Genomic DNA, 19,506 nt, shown 5'->3' with positions numbered 1-19,506 from the left:
TGGATCAGTTTGCATATGTTAAAATACTTGAAGAGGTCATGTTGCCCTATGCTGAAGAGGACATGCCCTTGAAACGGTTGTTTCAACAAGACAATGACCCAAAATACACTAGTAAACGGGCAAAGTCTTGGTTCCAAACCAACAAAATTAATGTTATGGAGTGGCCAGCCCAATCTCCAGACCTTAATCCAATTGAGAACTTGTGGGGTGATATCAAAAATGCTGTTTCTGAAGCAAAACCAAGAAATGTGAATGAATTGTGGAATGTTGTAAAAGAATCATGGAGTGGAATAACAGCTGAGAGGTGCCACAAGTTGGTTGACTCCATGCCACACAGATGTCAAGCCGTTTTAAAAAACTGTGGTCATACAACTAAATATTAGTTTAGTGATTCACAGGATTGCTAAATCCCAGAAAAAAAAAATGTTTGTACAAAATAGTTTTGAGTTTGTACAGTCAAAGATTGACACTGCTATTTTTTTGAACACACCCCTTTCAACTAATTGCCCAATTGCACAGCCTTAAGAGCGTGCATATCATGAATGCTGGGTCTTGTTTGTTTTCTGACAATCTACTGAACCTACTGGTAACTTGTTTGCCACGTAGCAATAAAAAATATACTAAAAACCTTGATTATTCTGGTTAGTCACATTGTACTGCTATTATTTTGAACAAGACTGTATGTAGGTGTCTGGAAGATGCGTCTGGGAATTTCAACCACACACACATACAAAAAAGTGGTAAGCTGATAATGGTACTACTTGGACAAAATAAAAGTAACTGATTAAATTAGACTGAGTGAGTTCAGGGGGGAAAAAATTCATTACATTCTTCCTCAAAATAAACAAACAGCTGCAAACTATTCTTAAAACTTTACAGGTTTCCAGTCAGTTTATTATGGGAAAGTTAACCAGAACCAAAGAGCTGCTTCAGAATTTGAATTCAACACCACTCAGAACAACACACAGTTATGATGACTGTGGAGATCACCAGGCAAAACACAAAAACAAATCTGTCCAGTCCTTTAAAATAACACGTACTTGAATATCAGTGCATTACAGAAAGTGGAAAATACTTGCCACATTTTTAGACATTAATTTTCAGTAGTTGAATTGTGGCGTCTGTTTCTCTGATGCTTGGTCTCGCTCTCAAAGAGGTGGCGTAAACTGAGACGACTTAATATCACTGATGCTCTTTCATGTGTACATTTCTCCCAGATGTCCAAAGCATACAGTTCCTCTGAGAAATGTTCGTGACAGTTTTCTAAAACAACACTGCAAAAACTGTATTTGCTAATGTGACCCGAGAAAACAAAAGACAAAAAAAGAGGCTCATATTTTATTGAGACGAGACAAAACAAACATTTTTTTAAAAAAGTGGCCATCTGTCTTGGAAGCTCATTTGTTCAACAAAAGCTCAGAACAGTCACTTGGCATCGAGTCGTTCCAGGGCTGAAAAGCATCTTAAAGCTCCAGCAGATGCAGTTTTAGTGTCCTAATTCTCTCAGCTGCCTAATATGGACATTTCAGACGTCAGACCTGCTCTCGGCTGTTAGGTCAGCAGTGGTACTCCCCTTATGCGACGAACGAGGTTGGCCAACCGCTTGGCCAGCGGTGGACTCGGTTCATCCACTTGAAACGTGCGGGTCAGCAAGTTGTAAAAGGAGCCGTAGCCCACCGCGACCACCGTGCAGGTGAGGCAGATGACGTTGTAGGGCATGCTGAAGTCAGGCGTGGGTAGATTCACCAGCAGGGGTTCGGTGTACACTCGCACAAAGTAGCTTGATTCTTCTTTGACAGGGACACTGGAAGTCAGAGGTGAAAAATGTTATAAAGAACCAAAACAAATAATAAGGTACACTTATTTACTATCAACACCAAGGCCAGTTTATACTTACAAACTGCTAAATAAAGGTTGGTCTTGTGTGAAGTTGGTGTTCATTGCAACCATGCTTGGCACAAGGGCGCTAACCACAGAGGACCTGCAATAACATATTTTTGGAATATCAATCAGATAATAGGGATTCGTAGAACTATAATAACATTTCATGATTTATATTTAGTGAAGAATTAGAAAAGAACCTGGATCTTTTAAAATACTTGATAAGCAAGACTATTACCCAACATAGAAGCCGTGGTTGGGATCAGGGGTGTACTCAGTCCATTTAAGCAGGGCCCTTTCAAACTGTACAGTGACTTCTGTCATCGAATGAGGTGGTAACTGGACCAGCATCTCCAGTAGATGAGGACGATGGCGGTCTTTAGCAGGCTGATAGTGAATGTAACCTAGAGGAGAAGAAACAAAGGTCTGTAAGCTCTTTATACCAGACTTGTTCTGTCTACTTAAGGTAGGAACACACCAAACCAACGGCAAAGAACTAGCGCTTAAGAAAGTGGTGTTGCCTCGTGTCGCCAGTGTCAGGAAAAAAACAAAAACAGCACCTGAACACACCAAAATGACTACAGGTGACTGTCAACTAGCATGCATGTTCTTTATGCAGATATATATTCAACATTCAAAAAGGGAATGTGAAACTAAGACTGATGATAATCAAACCATAAAGCAGTGCCTGCTTTATTAGGCAGCAAGTGAACAGTGGTGAACCGGCAACAGTGGTCATTGATCAAGGCTCATTGATGCACGTGGGGACCGAAGCCTGGCCCATGTGATTTGATCAAAAAGACAAGCTACTGTTAATGCTGGTACTAATAAAAAGGGTTTCAGAATACACAGTGCGTCACAGTTTGTTGTGTATGGGGCTGCATAGCCGCAGATCAGTCAGGGTCCCCATGCTGACCCCTGTCCATCGCTGAAAGTGCCAGCAGAAGGCATGGGAGCATAACAAGGGAGGAATGGACGAAGGTGAATCATGATTTCTTTTACTTCACGTGGATGGCCAGCTGTGTGAGAGTTGCTTACCTCGGGAACACATGGCACCAGGATGCACTATTGGAAAAAAGTCAAGCTGACGGAAGCAGTGTGATTCTTTGGGCAATGTTCTGGTCTGAAACCTTGGGTCCTGCTATCCATGTGGATGTTACTTTGACATGTATCACCTACCTAAGCATTGTTACAGACCATGAACACCCTTTCATGGAAACCATATTCCCTGGTGGCTGTGGTCTCTTTCAGCAGGATAATGTGCCACAAAGCAAACTTTGTGGTCAGGAATGGTTTGAGGAGCACAACGAGTCTGAGGTGTTGACTTGGTCAAGGGTGACCAACCCATTATTAGGAAGGTGGTCATAATGTTATGCCTGATCGGTGTATATACATGTGCTGGTCATATAATTAGAATATCATCAAAAAGTTGATTTATTTCATTAATTTCATTCAAAAAGTGAAACTTGTATATTCAATTCATTCATTACACACAGACTGATATATTTCAAATGTTTATTTATTTTAATTTTGATGATTATAACTGACCACTGAGGAAAATCCCAAATTCAGTATCTCAGAAAATTAGAATATTGTGAAAAGGTTCATTATTGAAGACATCTGGTGCCACACTCTAATCCAATAATTAACTCAAAACACCTGCAAAGGCCTTTAAATGGTCTCTCAGTCTAGTTCTGTAGACTACACAACCATAGGGGTGACTGTTGACTTAAAAGTGGTCCAAAAGACTACCATCGACACCTTGCACAAGGAGGGCAAGACACAAAAAGTCATTGCAAAAGAGGCTGGTTGTTCACAAAGCTCTGTGTCCAAGCCCATTAATAGAGAAGTGAAGGGAAGGAAAATATTTGGTAGAAAAAAGTGTACAAGCAATAGAGATAACTGCACATTGGAAAGGATTGTGAAACAAAACCCATTCAAAAATGTGGACTGCAGCTGGAGTCAGTGTTTTAAGACATGGGTTTCAGCTGTCACATTCCTTGTGTCAAACCACTCTTGAACAACAGACAGCATCAAAAGCATCTCGCCTGGGCTAAAGACAAAAAGGACTGCTGAGTGGTCCAAAGTTATGTTCTCTAATGAAAGTAAATTTTGTATTTCCTTTGGAAATCAGGGTCAGAGTCTGGAGGAATAGAGGAGAGGCACACAATCCACGTTGCTTGAGGTCCAGTGTAAAGTTTCCACAGTCAGTGATGGTTTGGGGTGCCATGTCACCTGCTGGTGTTGGTCCATTGTGTTTTCTGAGGTCCAAGGTTAATCCAACCTTATACCAGGAAGTTTTGGAGCACTTCATGCTTCCTGCTGCTGACCAACTTTATGGAGATGCAGATTTAATCTTAAAACAGGACTGCACAGTGGGCCAAAGCAACCAGTACCTGGTTACCTGGTTTAAGGACCCTGGTATCCCTTTTCTTAATTGGCAAGCAAACACACCTGACCTTAACCCCATAGAATTTCTATGGGGTATTGTGCAGAGGAAGATGAGATATGCCAGACCCAACAATGCAGAAGACCTGAAGGCCACTATCAGAGCAACCTGGGCCCTCATAACACCTGAGCATTGCCACTAGAATCGCCATTGGCTAGTAATTTTTTTTGTTTATTCACCAGACTGATATACTTTATTATATTATACTACACTACACTACACTACATACATAATATATATATATATATATATATATATATATATATATATATATATATATATATATATATATATATATATATATATAGTTGTTCAGTGAAGCGGCTCGTGAGTCCTGACAGAACACAGACCGACTGAATGACACTTTAAGCAGAACATTTCAAATGGAGATTGATAAAATGCAACTTACTTGTTTATTGGTGTTTTCAGATCATCGCGAGAGAGAGAGAGAGAGAGAGAGAGAGAGAGAGAGAGAGAGAGAGAGAGAGAGAGAGAGAGAGAGAGAGAGAGAGAGAGAGAGAGAGAGAGAGAGACTTTTAACAGCTCTTTATTCACAAGGATTAAAATAAAGGCCTTTTTTGTCCTATTTTACTTCTCTTTTTTTTTTTTTTTTTTTTTTTTTTTAACATCTTACCATACAAGAAAAGACACTCCATATAACAATATAGACATTCACTTGAACTCATGTAAGTTTACAAAAAACTCACAATGAGAAAAAATAAATAAATAAACAAATAAATAAATAAAAAATTACAGATTTAAAAATACATTTCCATCTTGGTCAACCACACACATCACTTCTACCTGTCCCCAAAACTCATTGAATGCTACCACATTTTTTGTTAATTTAAAAAAAGCAAATTCTGCTTTAATCCTTGCAGATACAAAAGCCTTTAAAATAATTTCAGGTTCAGTTGTTCCACTTTTTTTCCGCTTATTTTTCCTTGTAATCCATATTGCCAGCTTAGCTTCCCCAATTAAAAAATTGATTAAGGAAATTCTTTTTTTATCTGTTGCAATATATTTTGGGCCAAAAATAAATACATTTTCATTCATATCTTCTCCAAGTATTCTAAGCCAACTCCTTAAAGTCTGAAACAGACCATTTAGCCTAGAACAATCTAAAAAGAGATGTTTTAAAGTTTCTTCAAGACCACAAAAAATACATTCTGTGCCCACAGTGGGATCAACACGTGCCAAGTATCTATTGGTCGCAATTGCCGAATGCACAATCCTCCACTGGAGATCAGCAGTGCGTTTTTAATAGGTGACTTGTACAACGATCTCCAACATCTCTTAGGAGAACAGTCCTGTCCAAACACATCTAACCACTTTGATTCTTTACAATTCTTCAGTTCAGATTGATGAGAGACTTTCACACATGATAAATACAAGGCTTTCTTTGAAACATTTTCAAACAAATTCAGTTCAGGTATACAGACCACAAGAATGGATTTTTCTTCAGGCTCTTCATCTATTACCATTGAAATCTGAATTTTTGGAAAACTTTCTTTCATTTCACTCTCTTGTTTGCCACAGTGATTTTCTTTAATACTTTGCCTGTAGATAGAAGGAAGAACTGAAAAAATTTCCTTCATTGTTTTTTCCATAAATCTAACAGACCTAATGCCCGTCAAATTACACATTTCTTGTGGACTTTTCCATTTGTTTCCAATCATTAAATTAGACAAACATGTGCATCCTGCTCTCACCATTGATGTTTGCAAACTTTTAATTTTCAACACATTTGCTTGTATTAAAGGATTGTTAAAAAGTGGTTCATTTTTTATCCAGCTTTCAAGGTCTGAATCTCTCTTTACTTTAAAGATAGAACTCCACACTTTCACAACTGATTCATAAAAAGAAGAAGAAGAATCCTTCCAGTCCATATCTTTCAAACTAATTAAAAACAGATTCAGATCGTATTTAAACAAATTCATGCTACGTAACAATGAACATGCTGTATCGGCCCAACAGATTTTTCCAGAGTACAGCAATTTCTGTGCAGTCTGCAACCTGAACGCCTTGATTCTGCTCTTTATATCTATTAGGCCTTGTCCACCTGACTGGTAAATATAAAATGGCAGCTTTTACCCAATGCTTGCCAGACCAAAAAAAATCATTAATTTTCCTTTGTAGTAAAGAAACTACTTCCTCAGGTGGATTCAACACATTAAGTCTATGCCAAAGTGCCGAAGCAGCCAGGTTGTTTGCAACCAAGACTCTCCCCCTAAATGATAACTGAGGCAGGATCCATGACCACCGTGACAAACGGTTACACATCTTATCATACATTCCTTCCCAATTCTTCTGAATATAATTCTCAGTTCCTAAATAAATACCCAAGATTTTTAGGCCTTCTTTACCCCATTTCACACCTCCTGGTAATACTGGTGGCTCATCTTCTGACCAATTTCCTAAAATAAAGCCTTCACTTTTTCCCCAGTTTACCTTCGCTAAAGAGGCATTTTCATACTTCTTTAAAACTTCTTCTAAAATAGTCACATCTCTTTTACTTTTAATAAACACTGTTACGTCATCAGCATAGGCAGAAAACTTAGGTTTAACTTTTTGTCCTTCAATAGACAAGCCAGTCAAATGTTTCCCCAGTTGTCGGAGCATAGGTTCAATGGCTAAGGAATATAACATTCCTGACAAAGGACAACCTTGCCTAATACCTCTTCGTACTGACACTGGTTGACTTAGTCCTCCTCCAACCTTCAACATTGTAGAAACATCAGAATATAACAGTTTAATCCATGAAATAAAAAAGTCACCAAAACCAAAAGCTTTGAGGGAACTAAACAAATAAAAGTGACTGACTCTATCGAATGCCTTTTCTTGATCAATTGCAAAAATTCCGATATTATCACCATCTCTATTTGCAATATCCATAATATCACGAACAAGATAAATGTTATCCATTATAGTTCTGTCAGGAATGCAATAAGTTTGATATTCATTTACTATATGTTCTAAAAACAATTTCAATCTATTTGAAAGACATTTTGCTAATATTTTATAGTCCGTGCACAAAATTGCCACTGGTCTCCAGTTCTTTAAAAAACCAAGATCACCTTTCTTCGGTAACAAAGATAACACGGCTCTTCGACAGCTTGTTGGGAGCTCTTTTTTTTTGTAAGATGATTTAAAAACATCAAACAAGTCATCTTTCAATAATTCCCAAAAATGTTTATAAAATTCAGCCGGAAGGCCATCAATTCCTGGTGCACGGCCACTGGATAGCTGATTAACAGCCTTTGTTATTTCACCAATGTCCATTTTAAAGTCCAGTTGATTTCTCTGCGTATCCGTCAACTTTGGTAAATCTTTAAAAAGGTCCTCCATACAGCCAATGTCACATGGACCATCCGAAAAAAGTTCTGTATAGAAGTCAATAGCCATTGATCTCATTTCTTTAGGATTTGTCGTCACAGTTCCATCTGATTTCTTTAGATGCAGCATTGACTTCCGCGCTCCTTCCCTTTTTTCAAAATTAAAAAAGAAAGAACTTGATGTATCCATCTCGCTCAGCGAGAGGAAACGAGCTCTTATTAACGCTCCCTTAGCTCGCTCATGGAAGAGAGAGGCCAAAGCCTTCTTTTTTTCATTCAGTCTTTCAGTTGATTCACCATTTTGATTAACTAAACTTCTTTCAATTGATATGATTTCATTTTCCAATTCCATAACAGTTTTTTTAAAACAGTCTTTTGCATTAACAGTATAATTTTGACAAAAGATCCTGATGTGAGCTTTTCCTACATCCCACCAATGCACAACATCATCAAAGTCAGTCTTTTGCTCTCTCCATTTTGCCCAAAATACAGAAAACTTTTCACAAAAAAGACGTCCTGCAACAACTTTACATTAAAATGCCAATAGTAACTGTGACATCTTGATTTTTGTAAATTAAAAACAATCATGCATAAATGGTGGTCTGAAAAACCACTGGGATAAATACAAGCTTTTAAAATCCTATTACACCAGTCTTTACTAATATAAAAACGATCTAACCTTGCAAAGCTAAAGTGGTCACTTGAAGCCTTTGACCAAGTATATTGTCTCTCTACCGGATGTTGTGATCTCCAAACATCGCACAAATCCAAATTCCTTATTATACTGTTTAAGCATGAAGCAGAACGCGGACATGGTTCCTCTCCATTTCTGTCTAAGGTAAAATCCGACGTACAATTAAAGTCACCACCTAAGACTATACAAGCATTTTTATCATAATTCCCAATTATATTTTGGCAATTTTTAAAAACCTTTATCCTTTCTACGCCATTATTGGGTGCATAGACATTAACAAATACAAATGAAAAACCCATCAAATTAGCATGAACAGCCAAAATTCGACCCTTCTCTATTTCTTCACTTGATTCAAGAACTACGCCAATTCTCTTCGAGAACAAAATAGCAACACCACCCTTATTATTAGTATCATGACTCATGGAAACGTGGCCTCCCCACCACTTTTTCCATTCTATCTCATTAGCTATGTCACTATGCGTCTCTTGTAAGAAAATTATATCCATATCCTTATTTTCAATATATTCTTTCAACACTGCTCTTCTCCTGCTATCCCTTCCTCCATTAATGTTAATTGTTCCCATCTTAATGCTTCCCATTGAAAGAAGAGAAAGATTAAGAAAGAAAAAAAGAAGGGTAAGCAAAAAAAAAGACAGAGAAAACACCCCAAGTGATTTAATCATTAAGGATTTATTAGACCTTTTTCAAGGGCCATTTTTCTTCTTAATTTAGTTACAATTTTTTTTAATCTAAATCTTTTCCGTCTACTCAATTCATCATAACTGGCTGTTTGTTGAATTTTTACAGCTGACTGCAAGAATTTTTTTGCATCAGGAAAAAATTCACTGATCTCTATTGTTTTTCCGAAGGTCGCATCCAAAAAATCATTTACCTCGTTCACAGTATACAACTGATCCTCACCAAATTGAGAAAGGATATCGGATGCCTCTGAAAACTTATCATCATCATCCTCTGTGTCAACTTGCTCCTCAGCACTTAACTGGGACAAACAAATTTGCCCAGTATTTTGTCCATCATTTGTAACAACTTTTGGTAATTTAGAACGAAAGCTCTCTTCGTCTTCATTATCCCCATCATTACCATCTATACACGGGTTTCCTCTCTTTTCAGTAGACCTACCGATTAAACTACCACTCGAGTCTTTTTGTGTCTGATTGCTCGTCCCTTCATTTGCATTTTCGTCTTTATTTTCCCCATCAATTATTATTCTGTTTGGTTCCTCACTGATCTCAACATTTTCAACACTTTGCACACTAGAGATAACTTCAACATTATTTTCTAGCTGTGCTTTATGTGGGCACGCGATCTTTTTGTGCCCAACGTCTCCGCATTCGAAACATTTCAAATTTCCGGTACTCGCATAAATCATAAACGATTTCCCTTCATGTTTAATTCTAAAAGAGATATCTAATGTTTGTTGATCAAGAAACATAAATACCTGACGCCGAAAGGACAACACGTGTTTCAATGCTTCGTTCCTACACCTCAATGGAATCATTTTCACTTCACTGGCCATTTTTCCAAACCTCATCAATTCCTTTTCAATGTCACTATTTAATATAAATGGGGGCGCGTTAGAAATCGTAACTCTAACAGATTGCGACACAAGTGGTGACACAACAGTAAACGCTCCATTTACCCAAACGCCGGTTTCAACTAGTTTACTCACCAAACTTTCTTCCTTGAGGAAAACCACCACTGCTCTGTTCATTCTTGACGCTGAAATTATATTCCCGTATCCAATCTGTTCACCAACAGCAACAAGCACGTCCTCCACATTCGAGTCCGCGTCAGGTACGCACCTGACTCCATGGCGGAGCGAGAGCGAAGCTACACCCCCACTCGGGTGAGCTTCCATCTCAGGCCTCCGCCACGAGGCCGACAAACTTCCAAGAAACGAGGCGTGTATGATACTCAAAAAAAAAACGTTAATAAACTATACACAAACAAAAAAGAAAAACATAGAGAAAGGAAACAAGAAAAAAAGAAAACAAAAAAATAATACTATTTTTTGTATGAAAATAATCCACCTCACCCAGCTTCTCCCATAACCCAAACCTCCCAGCATGCACAGCGAGAGAGAGAGAGAGAGAGAGAGAGAGAGAGAGAGAGAGAGAGAGAGAGAGAGAGAGCTTGCGTGCATATGGTTGCTAGATTGTCCATGTTTAGGTAAAACACTGAATAGTATACGTGTTCTTTTCACAGAAAAGCTCTGATTGGGGGATTTCAATTACTGAAATCTGGCAACCGCAGCACAAACGCTCTTCTTTCCCTCCGACAAAACCAAAACCAGTGGTTTTTGTTCAAGTTATTTTTTAAACTACATTTTAACATTTATATAATGTTAGTCACAATGGAGGCTACGCAGTGACTGTGATGTATTCTGAAACACAAGCATGCAACAACATCATACTTCAGTTCTCAAAAAAAAAAAAAAAAAAAAAATATATATATATATATATATATATATATATATATATATATATATATATATATATATATATATATATATATATATATATATATATATATATATATAAGGTCATATACTGAATATGTCCTGCGATCCCCCAACACCACAGCTTGGCTGAGCAGTCAGTTTGTTTGAGCGTTATGCTGTTTGTCCAACAGGGGGAGCTGTTTGAGTTGAGTCCTCAGCAGAAAACTACAGTGGAAAAAGATCAAATGGAATTTACAATTTAAAAAAGCTTCTTAGACTGTTTTATTTCACATTTACAGGTGCATTAAAGCATCACAAAGCACAAAGAAAATTTTCATTGACTGTTTCACCTCAGGGTTGTCTGTGATGTCCACATAGACTTTACTAGAGGAAGCAAGAGGACATGCCTCTGTCAGAGTTCGAGAAAACATCTTAAACAGTGACCATTCTTTCAAAAGATGATAATAGATATTAGTAATTAATATACAGATGTGTATTTTACTCTTCCCTTTAAAAAAATGTATTCATCCTTGCAAAATATGTCACTATGTTTGCAAGCACCCAAATGTGATTTAAATGAGATTTAAACAATATAAGCTCTAAAACTCAACACACTACTTCAATCAAATTGATGTGATGAAGCTCAAAATGGTAGCAAACATAACCATAGTAAAAGTGATGTATGCTGATTTTAAATCACAAAAGATATGCACATTTATTCCAGTCTGTCAACAACTTTGCGCATCATGAATATAATGCAGTATATTGATGGACATTGAAATGGAGACATTTTGCCAAATAAATCAACAAATCCAAGTGCGCTGGAAGAGTTTGGCCATAGCACACCTACTGTATATGGGTGCTGGTCATATAATTAGAATATCATCAAAAAGTTGATTTATTTCACTAATTCCATTCAAAAAGTGAAACTTGTATATTATATTCATTCATTACACAGACTGATATACTTCAAAAGTTTATTTATTTTAATTTTGATGATTATAACTGACAACTAAGGAAAATCCCAAATTCAGTATCTCAGAAAATTAGAATATTGTGAAAAGGTTCAATATTGAAGACACCTGGTGCCACACTCTAATCAACTAATTAACTCAAAACACCTGCAAAGGCCTTTAAATGGTCTCTCAAGATGTGTCCCAAAGTTAAGTGCGCACACTTCGAAGGCCGCATTTGAAGTGCGATTATGTTATAGCAGCACTACGAAGGCTGTCCCAAAGTGAAGGCTGCACCCATAGACAGTAAAAGAAATGGACAGAGCGACCCCATAGACTGATGGCTGAGCGTACTGCGGAGGTCTTCTAGTAGTTGTGCAAAGTGAAATCTGAATCACGTTATTTAAATGTTTTGTCCCGTTGCTTTTGTCTCACTATGGGCTTCTCCCCATTTCTTCTGCCTTGACTTTATCGGACTTTATGTCTCCACGTCCCCCCGACTGTCTGATAGACAGTGAAAGATTGCCTGCGAGCATTTCCTCCTGCCTATACGGTAATTTCTCTACTGTGCAACAGAGTTCCCTATCTCGAGGGAACTTCGAGCTGCGTCAAAACGCTAGGGAAACGCCTCTGTGTGACGCGTCATGAAGCACTCGTGAAATCAGTCGAATAGCGGGGAGATACGTCATAGGCGGGTGACGTCATCGACCAGGAAGCTATAAAGTACATCCGGACCAAACAGTCATTAGCTTCTGTGCCTTCAAAAAGCGCTCTGTGTGAATTGTATGTCCATTTATTGTGTGTGTGTTGAAAAAGAAAAAGAGAAAGATATGGCAAGTCAGTTAAGTGCAAGTGCGCATATTAAGATCACGCCGGGCACTCTTTGAGGAGAGTGCTTTGGCTCGCGGTCCTCAGGGCTCGGGTCCCGCTGTTGCCGAGTCGCAGCGAAGGCTTGCGTCCTGGGGATCGCAGATGGATGTAGTGCCGGGTTTAGAGACGGGTGATACCCTATCTCTGCCCTCACCCGCTGGATCTCAAGCCATAGCTTGTGAGTTGGAAGCACGCTCTGCGGTTTCTTCCGCTCGCGCTGAGGCACATGATCAGCAGCACTCCAGTTCCGAGGAACTGGATGTTGTTAGTAACGATGAAACTGATGACTTATTGCCACCCATGCACACACACGCTCAGGAGGAGCCTATGGAGGTTGTCACTCATGCCGTAGCCAGGTTGAGTTTAGACTGGCCGGCCGAGCAGCATGATATTAAACAAAGACATAGTAGGCTGGACGAGCGATTTTTGCCGTCGTATGCGCAACCTCCAAGGCGGGGCTTGCCGTTCTTCCTGGACCTGGACCTTCCTGGACCTGGTCCTGGTCGAAAACCAGCGTCAGCCAGGGTCTTCAACCCAGCAACATCCGGATATTCAAATATAAATGGGTTGAAGGCTCACGGCTATGCGGCGATGCCTCGGGTGGAAGAGACGCTCGCGAGCTATCTCTCCCCCGAGTCAGCAGCGCCGCAGCTGCCCACCAAGCCGGTGAGAACAACATCCGCCTTGGTGGGCAGGGCGTATTCGGCAGCAGGGCAGGCGGCCGCCTGTTTACATACGGTGGTCGTCCTGCAGGCATATCAAGCTGACCTGCTGGGGGATATAAATGAGGAAACTGAAGAAGTAGGGAGAGAGACGATCGCGGAGATCAGGCGGGCCGCAGATTTGTCTCTTCGGGCCACGGAGAGGCATCTGTGGCTTAATTTATCTGATATCAAAAAGTTTCTAATGGATGCGCCCGTCTCTCCCGCTGGCCTCTTCGCCGACGCAGTTACTACGGTCGTCGACCGTTATCAAGAGGCCAGAAAACAGGCAGCGGCATTCCAAAAATTTCTCCCCAGAAAAATATATCCCCCTGCCGAGTATGTCCTCCTCCGCGCATCCAGCGCAACAAAAGAGAGCGTGGCCGCTCGGGCCCCCCCCCGCAGAGAGATCGGGGTTCCGGGCGACGCGCTCAGCCGGGACCTTCCCGTGGTAGGGCGGACCTGAGGGCTGTCCTTATCGCTAGGAAGGCCTCGGCTAAGAAGTCCTAACGCCAGAAGCGCAGGATTTCCAATGGCAGTCCCCTCCGAGAAAGTGCGGCTCGCCGAGGCGCCCGCTCTTTCCCGGGGCCATCGGGGGGCCGGTCTGCCAACCCTGCCACCACTGGTGCTTCAGGGCGCGGCGGTCCCGGCGAACACATATCTCCATGTCCGCCCAGAAATGTAGCGGCGTGGGGATGTTCGCGCCCTCTCGGGAGGGCCCCTGGGCGGTCAGTTCGGTTGCTACCTGCTGGTCATCCGTTACAGGACACCGGGCTGACCACGCAGGAAAATCCAGAGACCAGCCTCGAGAGGCTGGTTCCCTTAGATTTTCTGGCAGCGTGGAAACTTCTGCCAAATATCTCAGAATGGGTCCTGCTCACAGTAGAAAAAGGGTACAGAATTCAATTCGGGTAACACCCGCCTGTGTTCAACGGGGTTACTACTACGGTAGTAAGCCCCGAGCAGGCTCTGGTCATGGAACGCGAGGTACAGACTTTCCTGTAAAAAGAGGCTATAGAACGGGTCCCTCCCCACAGCAGAGAGTCGGGGTTTTACAGCCGGTACTTCATAGTTCCAAAGAAGGATGGGGGGTTAAGGCCTATTTTAAATCTGCGTCAACTAAACAAAGCAGTAAAGAAATTAAAATTCAAAATGCTCACAATAAAACAGATCGTGTGTCACAACAGGTTCGAGGACTGGTGTGTCACAATAGACCTAAAAGATGCGTACTTCCACATCTCCATCCTTCCGCAGCACAGACAGTTCCTCAGGTTCGCTTTCGAGGGAGAAGCGTATCAATATCGAGTGCTGCCATTTGTCCTAGCTTTATCGCCCCGCATTTTCACGAAGTGCGTGGATGCAGCTCTGGCTCCGTTGCGACTCCAGGGCATCCGCATGCTCAATTACATCGACGATTGGCTAGTGTTAGCGCAGTCGAAACAGCTGGCGGTTCAGCATCGAGATGCTGTTCTTGCCCATATGAGAGTGCTGGGGCTAAGGTTGAACGAGAAGAAAAGTGTGTTGGCACCTCAGCAGAGCATTACTTTTCTGGGGGTAGTATGGGACATGAGAACAATGTCGGCTCGGTTATCTCCGCCCAGGATAAAAACGATCCTGAATACCGTCAACCAGATAAAGCTAGGTCAGTCACTCACTGTGAAACCCTTTCAGAGAGTGTTGGGGCTGATGGCAGCAGCGTCCAACGTGATACCTTTTGTTCTGCTGTACATGAGACCCTTACAGTGGTGGCTCAGGACCAAGGGGTTCTCCCCGAGGGGAAATCCCTTTCGCTTGATCAAGGTCACGCGGCGCTGCCTACATGCCTTGGTGAAGTGGAAGGATCCTTGGTTCCTGTCCCAAGGTCCAGTTCTGGGGGGCTCCTTGTCGCTGCGTAACGCTAATGATGGATGCCTCCCTAACTGGCTGGGGGGACGGTCATGAGTGGCCGCTCGGCCCAGGGTCTGTGGAGCGGCCGTCAGCTCTCCTGGCACATAAACCAGTTGGAGCTGATGGCCGTGTTCCTGTCACTCAAACACTTTCTCCCAGACCTGCGGGGCCGCCATGTGCTAGTTCGGTCAGACAACACATCAGTGGTCTCGTACATAATTTGCCAGGGGAGGGCTAAGATTGCGCCGGTTATGGAATCTGGCGCATCGAGTGTTAACGTGGGCCCAGGGCAAGATGCTGTCGCTCAGAGCGATTTACATCCCGGGGGTTCTGAATATAGCGGCAGACTCGCTCTCGAGGCAGGGAGTGGTGCCGGGGGAATGGAGACTACACCCCGAGGTGGTGGAGGAGCTGTGGATTCGCTTCGGGCGAGCTCAGGTGGATCTGTTTGTGTCTCGAGAGACAACGCACTGTCCATTATATTTCTCCCTCACACATCCAGCTCTTATTGATAGCCCCGTTCTGGCCGGGCCGAGTATGGCTGGTCGATATTGTATCTCTCCTCGAGGGTCCTCCCTGGGAAATCCCAGTCAGGAGGGACCTTCTCTCGCAGGCCGGGGGGTCAGTACTGCACCCCCGTCCGGAGCTGTGGAAACTGTGGGCTTGGCCCCTGAGGGGGCCCAGCTCATAAACATGGGTCTATCTACCGAGGTGATAGAGACCATGTTGCACTCCAGAGCACCATCCACGAGGAGACTTTACACGGTCAAATGGAGAGTTTTTGTCGCCTGGAGTACGGGCCAGGCTTTGGACCCTGTTAACTGCCCGGTCGGTTCAGTACTTGAGTTCCTACAAGAAAAGTTCTCTGCAGTGTTATCCCCTTCAACACTGAAGGTGTATGTGTCGGCTATATTGGCCTATCACACTCCACTGGATAATGTATCGTTAGGGAAACACCCGTGGGTCACGCGTTTCCTTCATGGTACCTTGAGGCTCAGACCTGCGGCACGCTCGAGGGTGCCTACTTGAGACCTGGCCATAGTTTTAGAAGGCCTTATGTTGGCCCCGTTCGAGCCATTAGAGGAAGTGTCAGAAAAGTTCCTCACACTAAAAACGGTATTCCTTCTGGCTATTTCTTCCTTGAAGAGAGTAGGAGACCTACAGACGTTATCAGTAGCACCCTCTTGCGAGTTCTCGAGTTTGCACCAGAAATGGTGAAAGCATTTATCTTCCCGAGGGAAGGATATGTGCCTAAAGTCCCGACTAATGTACCGGGACCAGTAATGCTGCAGGCTTTCTGTTCACCTCCTTTCACTAATCAAGACCAAGAGAAGCTGAATCTGCTGTGCCCGGTCAAGGCCCTAGACGCTTATGTCCACAGAGCTGCCCTGTGGCGAAAATCAGAACAGTTGTTTGTGTATTTTGGGTCCCCGAGTAAGGGAAAACCGTCTTCAAAGCAGACGCTTAGCAAGTGGATAGTCGAGGCTATTTTGCTCGCTTACGAGTCGGCCGGACAGCCTGCACCAATGAGGGTCCGCGCTCACTCCACCAGGAGTATGGCTGCCTCTATGGCTTTTATTTCGGGAGTTTCACTTTCAGAGGTGTGTAATGCGGCAGGGTGGTCCTCTCCGCATACATTTGTGAGGTTCTATAATCTAGATGTGGCCTCTACCCCGGGGTCCCGGGTGTTTCTGGGTTGAATTCACACATACAGACATTTGGGACTCTGGCGGCGTGGGTATTAAGTTCCCCTAGCATTTAGACGCAGCACGAAGTTCCCTCGAGATAGGGAACGTCTCAGGTTACGTATGTAACCATGAGACGCTGCGTCGCTATGCCATACTCCCGACATGCCTGTGATCGATTTGTTCGGCTCTTTCAGAAGCTAATGACTGTTTAGTCCGGGTGTGCTTTATAGCTTCCTGGTCGATGATGTCACCCACTTATGACGTATCTCCCCGCTATTGGACTGATTTCACGTGTGCTTCATGACGCGTCACGCAGAGGCGTTCCCCTAGCGTTTCGATGCAGCGTCTCGTTACATACGTAACCTGAGGCATTTTTTTTTTTTTCAAAAAAAAACAGCTTCTTTGGGGCGATAGTGTAAGATACAAGGTAATGGAGCCTATTATGCATTGTCGTGTCTCTTTATAAATAAACAATGGACAAATGGAGTCTTTAAACGCCTCAGATGTAAAGTTATTCACTGTCAAAGTGACGCCAAAATGAATGGGATGCTAACAGCGGTTAATGCCTTGGCTATAGCAATGCCCACCCCATGGGTGGAACGCTTTCCGAGTGCTAGATTACCCCCTTGGCTGCACCTCTGAAGGCCACATTTGAAGTATGATTACGTCACAGCAGCACTAAGAAGACTGTCCCAATGTGAAGGCTGCAACTCTGAAGGCTGCAAGTGCAATTGCGTCACAGCGGCGCGATGAAGGCTGCTGCAATTCATGAGCGACTTCAAAATGCGCCCTTCGTTTCTCACCATGGAGATCCACTTTTGAGACACAACTGAAGCGTGATGTTGTGGCACTTCCGGTCCTTTGTGCGTTTAAATGCAGCACTGCCTTCCCGGAATGCTATGCGGGCGCGTTAAAGTCGCTTGACGTCACCCATGGGAATAAAGTGGAGCGCGGCGCGACAGAAGTGTTGCACGGACGAGTGGATCTATATAGCAGTGAGTAGGGAATTATGCGGTTCCGAATGCAGCATGCTAAACCAAAATGGCCGTTTACCAATCAGTGGCCATTTTCAAACTTCAATAGATGTTTTTCAACCATTTTTTAAAAGACTTGCTAAACTCATGAAGGCTTATCATGCAGAGATACACACCTGCGTGATCATGTGCTCATCAATTACACATCACTGTTAGTTCAATGTCACCCATGTGTGCGGTTGACTTTCATCAAAGTTTCAATGCTGATCCAACATACTTTAAACATTGAAATGTCAATCTCAACAAAAATGATGGTTTGGATCAAAACTCAACACACTACAATCATTTTGATTCAATTAGTTACAAAGAAGTTACACTGACATATTAAAATCAATGTAACTTATAGCACCAAGTCATGCTGATTAACTATCCTTGATTACTGAACCTTTCTTTTCTTTCTCTTTCAGTGACGTGTTTACATCCCGGAAGAGCCTGTGTTATAAATATATAACACTGGCCTGGTATACATCTTGCATGCTATAATATTAGGATAGTGGATAGTCCACCCAAATGAAAGTCAAATGAAAATGAACGTTTTATCATCACTTGCTACTTCAGCGTAACACAAAAGAAGATGTTTCGAAGAAGATTATTTATAATATTTTGAAGCGATGAAAGAACAATATATATATATATTATTATAATTATTGCAAGCAATAGAACTTTTATTATGATGGGACAATCGATGGCACCATTTCCTTTTTTCCGGTCATGAGTATGAGGTAACGCAGCTCTGTTTATCATATTAGATACATTTAAGTGTGTTTATAATGATGTTATGACGTTCCTCTGTGCGTTCGCTCCGCGGCTGCTGTGACACTTGTTCACACTGCTAAGAGTAAGGCCGGAGACACACTGCAAGCGTGGCGTTTCTGCTGCGTGTCAGCCGCGGGGCGGCTGCCTGGCGTTTTCTCTGTCTTTGCACACCAGAAGCGTGTCTGACGCGGCGCTGCTGCTGCTGGGAAGCCCTATACTTCATGTTAAATATAAATATATTGCCCATGATACAGCAAAGACAACCTCGGCAGTAGCCTATTGACCATACATGTCTATGGTATTGACGGCAAAATAGGCTACAGAATATTTCGTTCTGTATTGACAGGTTTAATATTTCAAAATCGATAATTATGTTGTTTTATTATTACAAGTAGGCCTAAATCTGCATTTATGTTAACCTACAGACTTTCAAACATGAAAATGTCATTTATTAATATGTATTCGTGTCAAAATGGCATATAAACATATTTTCCTATGCTATTTTGCCTAGAAACGCTTCCAACACGCTCGCGTGTGGATGTGAAAAATAGGCGTCTCTTCTATTTGAAGCATGCACGCGTTTTCTGCGCGGCTCGGACCGCCCGTGAGCCGCGCGGCTGACGCAGGCAGTATGCAAGCGCTAACCGGTTAACATGGGAGCCGAAATAAAAACGGACACGCCACGCAGCCGAGACGCTCACGACACGCTTGCAGTGTGTCCCCGGCCTAAAGCTTGGAAACATTTGGGATATTGTAATAAATCAACTGAACAAAATATATAACACTGGCCTGGTGAT

General features: G+C 42.3%; 1 protein-coding gene across 1 annotated transcript in view; it reads right to left on the bottom strand.

Moving 5' to 3' along the window:
- Window positions 1-668: 668 nt before the first annotated feature.
- Window positions 669-19,506, bottom strand: part of LOC137079508 (GPI transamidase component PIG-T-like) — a 104,569-nt gene continuing 85,731 nt past the window's right edge. The window contains exons 4-6 of the mRNA XM_067447460.1: window positions 2,120-2,285; window positions 1,898-1,981; window positions 669-1,804 (exon numbers count right to left, since the gene is read on the bottom strand). Coding sequence (XP_067303561.1) covers window positions 1,552-1,804; window positions 1,898-1,981; window positions 2,120-2,285 — 503 coding nt within the window. The 3' untranslated portion in view covers window positions 669-1,551. The remainder of the gene's footprint in view (window positions 1,805-1,897; window positions 1,982-2,119; window positions 2,286-19,506) is intronic.

Source organism: Pseudorasbora parva, chromosome 6 (assembly GCF_024679245.1).
Source record: "Pseudorasbora parva isolate DD20220531a chromosome 6, ASM2467924v1, whole genome shotgun sequence".
NCBI lineage: Eukaryota > Metazoa > Chordata > Actinopteri > Cypriniformes > Gobionidae > Pseudorasbora > Pseudorasbora parva.
The sequence above is the reverse complement of the archived record's forward strand: the minus strand, read 5'-3'. Positions and strand labels throughout refer to the sequence as shown.